Source organism: Pygocentrus nattereri, chromosome 5 (genome assembly GCF_015220715.1).
Source record: "Pygocentrus nattereri isolate fPygNat1 chromosome 5, fPygNat1.pri, whole genome shotgun sequence".
Taxonomy (NCBI): Eukaryota; Metazoa; Chordata; class Actinopteri; order Characiformes; family Serrasalmidae; genus Pygocentrus; species Pygocentrus nattereri.
In genome coordinates, this window is record NC_051215.1 from 20,247,344 (window position 1) to 20,259,166 (window position 11,823).

Sequence of the window (11,823 nt, forward strand, 5' to 3'; positions counted from 1 at the left end):
GCAAGCGCTGCGCTTGATGACGTAAGAATTTCCATCATTGTAAGGATTCACTGTATGTTCCAGGTGTGGGAAAAGCCACCTTCAGGAAGATTTGTCCTACCAAAGGAAGAGGAAATCTGTTCATAGATTAGAGCCAAACCATTCAGAAAATTATCGAATTGCGATTTTTCAGACTAATATTGTAAGTACGATTTTACTTGCGATTATTTTCAATAAATTAAGGTCCTGGTTTTTCATCCAATTTCAGAAGAATATCCACTTTTCCTGGTTGGAGCTTTAGTTGTATGAGGATGACAGATCTCACTCTTCTACGGGCAGTTCTCAAGCTCTGTGTTATTGGGTTAAACTTGCACGAATTATGAGAGCAAATAAAAATTTTATTAAATAAGAATAAAAATTGAACTGATTATTAAAATCAAAGACAAGATTTTTTTAAATAATGTGTGCAGAGATCCTTTTGGGGTATGTTGCCTTGAGGCAACTTTGTGCAAATCCATCTATAAAATCTATTTTATTTTATTTCAAATTACACAAATAACTATTTAACCCATTCTGAAAATTAATAAGAACCTATTCATTTTCAAGCACTTCTCTCAAAATTGGTGGAACATAAACACAATGAATGCTGTTTATTAGATTACATTACAGAATTAACTGGAATGGTCTTCCTAACCAAAATAAACAATAACAAAAATATTTTAAAACCAAAGATGCCTCAAATGCTACTAATTTATTATCCTGTTAATGTTAACTCACTCATTTCTCATTTATGTGATACTGAATGTTACAAAATTAACTTCACACTCCAACAGATGTGAATCATAACTTCGACATATACAAATATATGGAAATGAATATGAACAAATATATGGAATGAGCTTTTCTGCAGGAAATACCATTTACTACCAGGGCAGAAACACACTATGTATTTTATATATATATATATATATATATATATATATATATATATATATATATATATATATATATATATATATATATATATATATGTGTGTGTGTGTGTGTGTGTGTGTGTATGTATGTATATATGTGTATATATATATACATACACACACACACACACACACACCCAATTCCAATGAAGTTGGGATGTTGTGTAAAACATAAATAATTTAATGTTCAAATGCATGAACTTTATTGTTTTTTGCAAATATTCACTCATTTTGAATTTGATGCCTGCAACACGTTCCAATGAAGTTGGGACATTGGCAACAAAAGACTGGAAAAGTTGAGGAATGCTCAAAAAACACCTGTTTGGAACATTTCACAGGTGAACAGGTTAATTAGAAACAGGTGAGTGTCATGATTGGGTATAAAGGGAGCATCCACTTTGTGAACAACTGCGTGAGGAAGTAGTCCAACAGTTTAAGAACATCGTTTCTCAATGTGCAATTGCAAGGAATTTAGGGATTTCATCATCTACAGTCCATAATATCATCAAAAGATTCAGAGAATCTGGAGAAATCTCTGCAAGTAAGCAGCAAGGCAGAAAACCAACATTGAATGCTCGTGACCTTCGATCCCTCAGTGCATTAAAAACCCACATCATTCTGTAACAGATATTACCACATGGGCTCAGGAACACTTCAGAAAACCATTTCAGCAGGACAATGCCAAGCCACATTCTGCACATGTTACAACAACATGGCTTCAAATTAAAAGAGTGTGGTTACTAGACTGACCCGCCTGTAGTCCAGACCTGTCTCCCATTGAAAACGTGGGGTGCATTATGAAGCGCAAAATAGAACAATGGAGACCCCGGACTGTTCAGCAACTGAAGTTGTACATCAAGCAAGAATGGGAAAGAATTCCACCTACAAAGCTTCATCAATTAGTGTCCTCAGTTCCCAGACTTATTGAGTGTTGTTAAAAGGAAAGGTGATGTAACATAGAGATAAACATTGGAATGTGTTGCAGGCATCAAATTCAAAATGAGTGAATATTTGCAAAAAACAACAAAGTTAATCCGTTTGAACATTAAATATCTTGTCTTTGTAGTGTATTCAATTGAAAATAGGTTGAAAAGGATTTGCAAATCATCGTATTCTGTTTTTATTTATGTTTTACACAACGTCCCAACTTCATTGCAATTGGGGTTGTATACACACATATATACGTATAGAAGCTTCTAATCTCAATCATGACATCAGTGATTCCACATGACCAGCATTACAGGAAACTCACGCTCAAGTCAAGCTTACATGTAGGTCATTTACAATAAAAAAAAAACACTTCTGCTTTCGTTCAGAGCGGAACGACAACCAGGCGGAGCTACTCACGCCTTAGAAAACCAGATTTACCGCGACTGCTAAAAGCCCTCAACATCCAGCTCCAAGCCAACCGCTCCAGGCTGACCGCTCCTCCTTTGTCTTTTCTTACTTTCTGTTTGCTGTTTATCTGGAACTCAGTTGTCAATAAAATACATCTGCTGAATGAACCCTTTAATGCTTTAAAACTGCACTATGTAAGATTTCTGTGTTAAAACTGAAGATAGTAGCTCAGAAGACACGTCCTTCACCAACTTTCTCTTTCAATCATCACATCCATCCACTCTGTGAACAGGGCTGAAGCACAACCCATGCTACATAATGTTCTCCTGTACGTTCTGCAGTTACACATTTCCACCAGAGAGGTCTCCAAATCCCAGAAACGTACATAATGCAGCTTTAGGGTTATTAAACATCCACATATGAAGTGCTCTTTACCTGTGTTTACATTTTGCATGCATATATACCATTATCCACAGCGCCCTAATCACATCTTATAACCGTCCACAGCATCACGTCACTTACTGCTGGTGTCACACATTAATCTCTCGTTCAGGCTTGTGATTAAGGGGTCATTAAAACGCTTCAGAAGTTCAGGAGAAGATCAGTGAGTTCACTCTTTTTCCTCTGTTTATGTACTGAAGCGGCAGCTTGGCTTTGCTGGCACTCTAGCTCCGGTTGGAAGAGCAGCATGAAAATCACTGTGGAAAAGTGAATTTCACATTTATTTTTTAAATGCAAGTTTGATTTAGCACACATTCTGTTTTAAATTTACTGCTTTTGTGACGTCACAAAAGACTGACACGTTACATTTGTGCAACTTCCAGTAGCTTGGCTCTATCCACTGACCGTAACGTTGTGAGCGTTTTATACTGGGTTGGTTTTTGAATGAAGCGCAACACAGGGCAGCCAATCAGAATACAGCTCATTTGCATATACCAGTCTTAAAGGTGCAGTAATAATTCTTAGGGTTAAAAAGAGGCTGGGAAACAATAATGCAGGAGTGGATAATTACAGTCCCACATAAAGCCACACATCATAGGGATAAAAAATAATAAAATACAAGAACAATTTTGGATATGGGCCCTTTAAGGACATTTGTCTTGCCACTAGCATGATTTTCAGTGCAATGGGCAAGAGTAGTAACAGTTGTTCAATCAATAGGCAGCTTGCTGGCTTAAAATGGGTAGCAGATTGTTGCATGTCAATAAGGTCAAGCTATGAATGAATGGGGGGAAAAGTGGACAAGCATCACTCGACGTTCTGCTCAAAATTATAAGAAATACACTGAAAAAAAGGCTTTAAACTTACTGATTCAAATGTTTACACCGGCACCACATGAATGAAATGTTACACCAATGTAGTTCCTGAGTAAAGCACTTAATTTACATTGGTGTCACACATCTCAACTGTTTGGAACCGATGCAGATATAAATTCTGATCAGCATATCAGTTAAAGCAGCCATCTCCTGCACTTAAAAACAACCATAATTCCTCATTTTTCCATTTCTGAAAACCCCCTTTAAACATGCTCTGTTACTCTGCCTTTAAGACACGCATGTAAATGTAAAGCTCTGCTCTCACTGGCTGGCTCCTTCAGAAATGCAACCCAGGCCGAAACACACCTTAAGCCTTCGTATCAGGAATGGGTGAATATGTGGAAATGTGCTGCTTTTTGTGATGTCACAAAGACATCACAAGGCACTGCATTTGTAGCGTCCACAGTTGTACTGCGCTCCCTCCAAATTCCGACCATCCCCCCCGATTTCAGCCACTTCTGCATGGTGTGCATTTCCTCTCTCTTTTTGCCTGTCGCAGTGAGGAGATTAAAAAAATATTGAGTTCCCGCCATAAAAGGCCATTTAAACTTTGCTCCTGCAAAAAAAAAAATTCAGGTCTGAAAGTCTTCCCGGTTAGCTTTCTTTAATCTGAGGTGAAGAGTTTGTTGCCATGGTAACTAGAAATCATGTACACAAAGTAAGAGAAGACAAACTTAATCTCACTGTAAACACAATGCGCTGTTTTAAAGGTGTGGCGTTTAAGATTCTAGTGGTGAGGCTGCAGACTGCAAATGAATCCCCCTCCCTCACCCCTCCCTTTCCAAGCGTGCAGTAGAACCTACGGTACCGTCGAGTTTTCTGCCATCGCCTGTCCCAGTTTCTTTTTGCTCCTTCATGTTTCTGCTTCTTTGCTGGTAAGGATTCACCCTATCTCGCTTTAGTGTGTGCTAAATAGCAAGTTTGTTCCTTAAAATTTGGGTCCTCAACCTTCTCACAACACAAAAAAAAAATACTATCCAGCACCGGCCGCAACCACTAATTCTTCTTCTTTCTAGGTCTTTCAGCCGGAGCTACAGCGTCACCAAATTCAAGCTGCTGCTTTAATGTAAAACCACGAAAGGCGCCCTCTAGAGGCAGTGTTTGGTCTGTCCACTCTGGGCTACTGTAGAAACATATGGGCACAACACAGCAGACTCTGTTGAAGAGGAGCTGCTTGCTGTGTAGATTTTAAAAGCTCATTCTAAGATAACAAAAACAAATGATTTGCAGTTACAGGTGATTATACACTAATAAGAACATGGTTTTGTTTACTATATTCCATTTCTGCTAATAGACTCCCCTATTTTTACACACTGCACCTTTAATGCTGCAAGATGAGCTATGGAAAGACCAAACACCAGACAGATGCTGGCTGTTATTAGTGCCAAAGTAAACCAAAACCTAATCATTATTTCTTTGAAAGCAAAACAACTCTTGGGCATTAATCTACACTCTTAAAAATGATGGTTCCTTAAGGGTTCCCTAGTAAAGAAAAAGGTTCTATATAGAACCATGAACACTCAAAGAATCCTATGCATGATTATAGTGTTCTTTGCATCACAGAAGTGTTCTTCAGATTGACATAGAATGTGCTGCAGATGGTTCTATATAGCACCCAAAATGGTTCTTCTGTTGTTACGAAGTCAAGCATGCATCAACAGAAGAACCCTTTTAGGTGCTATACAGAACCCTTCTCAAAAAAAAAAGGTTCTGCAGCACATTCTCCATTAATCTGAAAAACCCTTTCATGATGCAAACAAGCCTTTAATCACAAATAAGGTTCATGCTTTTATATAGAACCATTTTCTTTGCTAAGGAACCCTTGAAGAACTGTCTTTTTGTAAGTGTGAGTTAAGCGCATTCATTTATTTACAGATAGTTCAGATTAAAGGCCTGTCGTACTGAGGAGGACGACAGGTGGCGCCTCCGCGCGCTCTACGTCTTTTACTTCACAAAACAGAATCAATTTTTCCGACATATTGGCCCTTTAATCTAAATCAGCCGTGTTTACATCAGCCAGAAACTGAGAGGAAGCGTGTGCGGAATTTCCTTGCTGTGTAGGTGAAATGACTCATCTGGTAACTGTAAATTAAGTCTGTAGGTTTCGAAGAGGTCAGTAAATAAACCTCGGCCTTTTTTTGGTCTAACCGCCGCGTTTAAGGGGCTATTCGCCTGAGCTTTGTTACGTCACAGGTGCCCTACATTTTCACACAGAGGGCAGGCAAACCAGATGTATGTTCTCTGTCATCGGAAATCTCTCTCATTTTTACAGCCTTTTTAGCGACCAAATCAGCCGAAAACGAGTAGCCAGGCTCGCAATACGCCACAGGACCGTGTTTCTCACGAGAAACTAACCCAAAGGCTGTTGTGACAGAACCGAGAAATGTGTTTTGAGCAGTTTGGCGCTATGTGGTGGAATTTTAACCCGTTTTCTCAAAACATACCCTCGGTTTTATCACTTTAAAACCTCGTATCCTCCTTAGCAGCCAAAATGAACAGAAAACACGAACACCTAGCAGCTAACTGGGCTCCGTTTGTGGCCTCGGTCACAAAAGAAGTTTGTTTCCAGGAGAGAAAGCGAGATTAATGTCCGATTTTCTGGCTTTATCTGTCAGCGACGTAACCTTCTCCACCCCAGAAGTGACATTCAATGACAAAAACAACTCATTTACCTTAGAAAACTGACGTTACACGAAGCTGAAGTTGGCTTCCTCTTCGAATTTTTCCGTTCCACCTTAAATGGTGCAGCAGTTACATGCTGACGGCTTTGGCGCCAGAACGTAACTGCTGCACCATTTAAGGTGGAACGGAAAATTCGAAAAAAAGGATATCTTACCCGCCCAAGATTTCGCCACAGCGTTAGCCTGTGTTGATAGAACGTAGTCCGAGATAACCCAGCGCCCTTTTCGGCTACTCACATTCATGAAAGCCGGTTCTCTTTCCCGGTGCAGTTAGCTCCCGCTGTCCGCCTGTAGATGTACGGGCGCTCCGTCAGTAATCGGCAGCGCTCGGCTCATGCCGCGCAGCAACGCTACCGAACCCCTTTCGCCGTTGCCGTGGCAACAGGCCCACTTCAGCCAATCGTAGCCCCTCCCCTTCGACGTCCCCCTGGCAACTGCCGCAGAGCTGCTTCCTCTCCGCACACGTGTTCCACAATAGGAGGACCGAGCTGCTCCTCTTCATTTGCATTGCTTTCCGTTTGACTTGTTTGTTTTCCTTCAAGTACAGGAATAAACAGAACTGCCAAGTTACTGAGACATGACAATAAACATTCCATGTGATGAGTACTCCCCTTATTCCTTTCTATTATGGGCGATTCCACCACATTTTTAAAAAATTCTGCATAATTAAGTGCTTAAGATGTAAACAAAGTCATTCAGAGGGGTTTGGTGCGAAGTCATTACCGCTCAGAGTGGTGGTGATAGGAACCAGTCGGCGCCCTCACAGAAAGTTCCTACATTAAATGGTTATGCATATCGTTTCATGATTGATTTGAGAAGATAGTTTCAGCCCTAAAACACATGAATAGTGCACAATAGTCCCCAAAGAAAGCTTGTTGTATGTGTAGTTTCACTGTTGGTTCTGGATGGTAAATAATGGCTATATTTGTGTTGTAGTCATCAAATCAAATCAAATCAAATTTATTTATATAGCGCTTTTTACAACTGATGTTGTCACAAAGCAGCTTTACAAAAATGGGAATCACAGCACAGAGAATCAGACAAAACACTGAACATAATATACAGAATATACAGAACCCCCGTGAGCGCTGAGGCAAGGAAAAACTCCCTCAGAGCTGGAGGAGGAAGAAACCTCGGGAGGACCAAGACTCACATCTAAAGGGGGGACCATCCTACCACTGGTCAGACAACTTATAAGTTAAACATTGAAAAGTCAATTTTACATCCACGCAGTTCTAATATATTCAGGTGTGTATAATCAACAGTGGAAACAATTAGAGTTCATATAGATTTGGATGTGATCTGTAGTGGAGAAGCTGCGTTCCAGAAACTTCCATCAGTCTGGTCAATCAGGGGGACAGGGGGACTTGAGGGTGGGACATCCATCAGTATTGGGCCGGACCGGTGGACAGTCAGTAACTCGGAGGAAGGAAAGATTTAGGAATTAGTTTAGACTGTATTTATGAAGAACAGAAAATGTAAAAAATTATCAGAGTGTGACTAATGACTCCGGCAGGTCTGAATATGACAGCCTAACTAAAGGGAGAGAGCCAGAAGGTAACATAGACACGGAGGCTCCCTGAGACACTGGCATTCACCCACTCCACCGTCCACAAACCTGAGTGACTGCATGTAGTGAGTGACAGCAGCACCAGCATCTCAGTTTACCCACAATTCACTATGTCCATGAACCCCTGGATCTGCAGCCTTATCTAAAGGGAATTAACATTAACTACCAAAAGCTAAACTAAACAAGTAAGTTTTTAGTCTAGACTTAAAGATTGAGACTGTGTCTGAGTCCCGAACATTATCGGGGAGATTATTCCAGAGTTGGGGCGCTTTATAAGAGAAAGCTCTTCCTCCTGCAGAGCTTCTCTGAATTTTGGGAACTACTAGGAAGCCAGCACCCTGTGATCTAAGTAATCGTGGTGGTTCATAATAGGAGATAAGGTCTCTCAGATACTCAGGAGCGAGCCCATGTAGGGCTTTATACGTTAACAGGAGAATTTTATAGTCTATGCGGAATTTGACTGGAAGCCAGTGAAGAGCTGATAGGACTGGACTAATATGGTCAAATTTTCTAGTTTTAGTAAGGACCCTGGCTGCAGCATTTTGAACTAGCTGAAGTTTATTTAAGTTACTGCTAGAACATCCTGACAGTAGCGCATTACAGTAGTCTAGCCTTGACGTAATGAAGGCATGTACTAATTTTTCTGCGTCATGTAAGGATAAAGCATTTCTTAGCTTGGCGATGTTACGGAGATGTAGAAAAGCTGTTTTAGTAACATTAGATATGTGTTTATCAAATGCTAGATCTGAATCTATGATAACGCCAAGATTTTTAGCTGTTGAACCAGGTGTGACTGAGAAGTCGGCCAGATTCAACATTAGGTGTGATAATTTATTTCTAGCAGCTTTAGGGCCTAATAGAAGAACTTCTGTTTTATCACTATTTAATAGAAGAAAGTTGTGTGACATCCATGATTTCACATCTTTTACGCAATCCTCCATTTTCTTTATTCTCTGTTTGTCATCAGGTTTGGCTGATATGAAGAGCTGCGTGTCGTCTGCATAACAATGAAAATTAACATTATGTTTTCTAATAACTTTGCCCAGGGGGAGCATGTATAACGTAAATAATAACGGTCCTAAGATAGAGCCTTGTGGAACTCCATATCTAACCTTTGTATAATTGGAGGGTATATTATTTACCCTCACAAACTGAAAACGATCGGTCAAGTATGATTTGAACCACGATAAGGCAGTTCCAGTTATACCGACCATTTTCTCTAATCTTTCTAGGAGGATATTATGATCTATTGTATCAAAAGCTGCGCTCAGATCAAGAAGTACCAGTAAAGAAACGCAGCCTTGGTCAGCGGCAAGAAGCAGATCATTTGTTATCTTAACTAGAGCTGTCTCAGTGCTATGATGAGGCCTAAATCCAGATTGGAATTTTTCATAGATCTGGTTTCTTTGCAGATAAGAGCCAAGTTGTTGGGCCACGGCCTTTTCTAAAATCTTAGAAATAAATGGTAAATTTGAAATAGGTCTATAGTTAGATAGTACACTAGGATCAAGATTTGGTTTCTTGGTCAAAGGTTTAATTACTGCTAGTTTAAAGGCTTTGGGAACATACCCCAGGTTTAATGATGAGTTTACTATTGTTAATAGTGGTTTAATTATGTCTGGTAATACCTGTTTTAATAGTTTTGTGGGAACTGCATCAAGTGTACAGGTTGTGCAGTTTGATGAGGAGATAATTTTCTCCAGTTCATGGCGAGCCCTGGTTCCTATCACCACCACTGTAAAGACATCTGAACCATTTCACACCAAAACTGCTCTGAATCTGTCTGTTTACACCTCACTCACTGAGTTATATTAAAAAGAAACATCAGTAAAATCAATATTAATCTACTTTCACCCACTGCACTGAGATATCTGGGCTGAAACAGGGCTCTCAACAGAAATTTTGAAAAATAGGTGGAATTCTCCTTTAAAGCTGTACATTCACGTGCTGGATGAGACTGAATTTATTTGTAGGACAAAGAAAAGACAAAAATAAACAATAAAAATAAAAATAATATTTTTGGGTTTAATTAAAACTAAAAAGCTTTAATACAGTGATGCATTTACAGCTTTTACAAAAGTTTCACTGCAGGCATAAATACGCTGATGCAGGTATGCAGTTAAATAGATCTGTGTGTACAAATGTGAACAAATGTGTATTTTTCTGGCAAATTTAACTTCAAGGAGTAGTCCACTGAGGGTATTTTCATGTCAAATTTGTCACTTTAGAGACAGTCAGTGGTGGTGATAGGAACCAGACGTCCCCCTCTAAAAGCTCCCTCACAGAAAGTGTCTACATGAAATGGTAATGAATTCACTGCCTGATGACTGGGACACTGTTGTAAGGCATATATATTTTTATTATTAACATATCAACTAGTTCCTCTCTTCGCTGCTGTAAAGGAATCAGTCTCACATCAACCCAATTTAATTCTCTACAACTGAATTTGAATTTTGAAAAAGTGGTGGAACTCCTCTTTAAACACCAATAGAGAAGCCTGTTTAGCAGTAACATGAGAAGGGCTCCCAATCTTGAACTTTGGGCTTATCTGGATAACTGAGATACTGCTCTTATTTTAAAGGGTAATTCCACCAATTTTTCCAAATCTTTGCCTAAATCAACCAACTCTTTACAATGGTGGTGATAGGAACCAGGGGTCACCATGACTACAACACAAATCTAGACATTTTATTTACCATCCACCAGAGAACCTACATGAGTCTTTTGAGATTATATGAAATGTTGATAATGGAAAATAGTGGAAAATCTGGAATAATAAGTTTTATTTGAGGTCTATTTTGCCGCACAGCACCCTGCATGTATTCCTCCACCATGAATGGAGTTTAAGTTCTCTAAACGATCATAAAACAGCGTCTCAGTCATCAGGCAGTGAATTCATAACCATTTCATGTAGGAACTTTCTGTGAGGGAGCTTTTAGAGGTGGACGTCTGGTTCCTATCACCACTACTGTGAACAGTTCTTGACTCGGTAAGTTTATCTAGAACTGAACATTTCACACCAAACTGCTGATTACATCTTAACCACTTAAATATGCAGGAATTTTACAAATTTGACATAGTCCCCCTCTAAAAGTAACTAGTAAACTTGGTTTTCTCACCACTCTGAGGACTTTTTCATAATGTGCTGACCACATCGGCTGCCTCACACATTAGTGACATCACATAGTAGTGCTGCTGTTCTCACAGCGGGGTGAAACCACTGCAGCTCCAAAAGAATCTTCACCCAAAACAACACACTACTCCGATCTCGAGCAGGAGCTGGTCCAACGGGACATAAAACGGGCCATTGTTTTATATCAGGATTCCTCTCTGTTCCTCACTCTCAAAAAGATGGTCCTTTATGGGGTCTTTAGTAAAGACAATGATTGTACATGGAACCATGAACACTCTGTGTTTGACCAAAACTGTCACAGTTCAGTGTTGCGGAGAGAGGGGTCAGGAACCTGTGTTTGACCAATACTGTCAGAGTTCAGTATTGGGGAGTGGGGGTCAGGAACCTGTGTTTGACCAATATTGTCAGATTTCAATATTGGTGACGGGGGTCATTAACCTGTGTTTGACCAATACTGTCAGAGTTCAGTATTGGGGAGTAGGGGTCAGGAACCTATGCTTGACCAGCACTGTGAGAGATCAGTACTGGGGAGTGGGGGTAAGGAACCTGTGCTTGACCAATACTGTCAGAGTTCTGTATTGGGAGGTGGAGGTCAGGAACCTGTGTTTGACCAATACTGTCAGAGTTCAGTATTGGGGAGTGGGGTCAAGAACCTGTGTTTGGCCAATCCTGTCAGAGTTCAGTATTGGGGAGTGGGGTCAAGAACCTGTATTTGGCCAATACTGTCAGAGTTCAGTATTGGGAAGTGGAGGTCAGGAACCTGTGTTTGACCAATACTGTCAGAGTTCAGTATTGGGGAGTGGGGGGTCAAGAACCTGAGTTGGACCAATAC

General features: G+C 40.1%; 1 protein-coding gene across 2 annotated transcripts in view; it reads right to left on the reverse strand.

Moving 5' to 3' along the window:
- The window catches only part of foxn2a (forkhead box N2a), a 66,306-nt gene extending 59,636 nt beyond the window's left edge, over positions 1-6,670 (reverse strand). Inside the window, exon 1 of one of the 2 annotated variants that reach the window (XM_017721379.2) lies at positions 6,526-6,670. Coding sequence is in view for 1 of the 2 variants with exons in the window: in XM_017721380.2 (XP_017576869.2) it covers positions 6,444-6,531 (88 nt within the window). In the remaining variant the exon portion in view is untranslated. Of the gene's footprint in view, positions 1-6,443 lie in introns of both variants that reach the window. The other variant, XM_017721380.2, reaches the window with a different exon arrangement.
- Between the last annotated feature and the right edge of the window lie 5,153 nt (positions 6,671-11,823).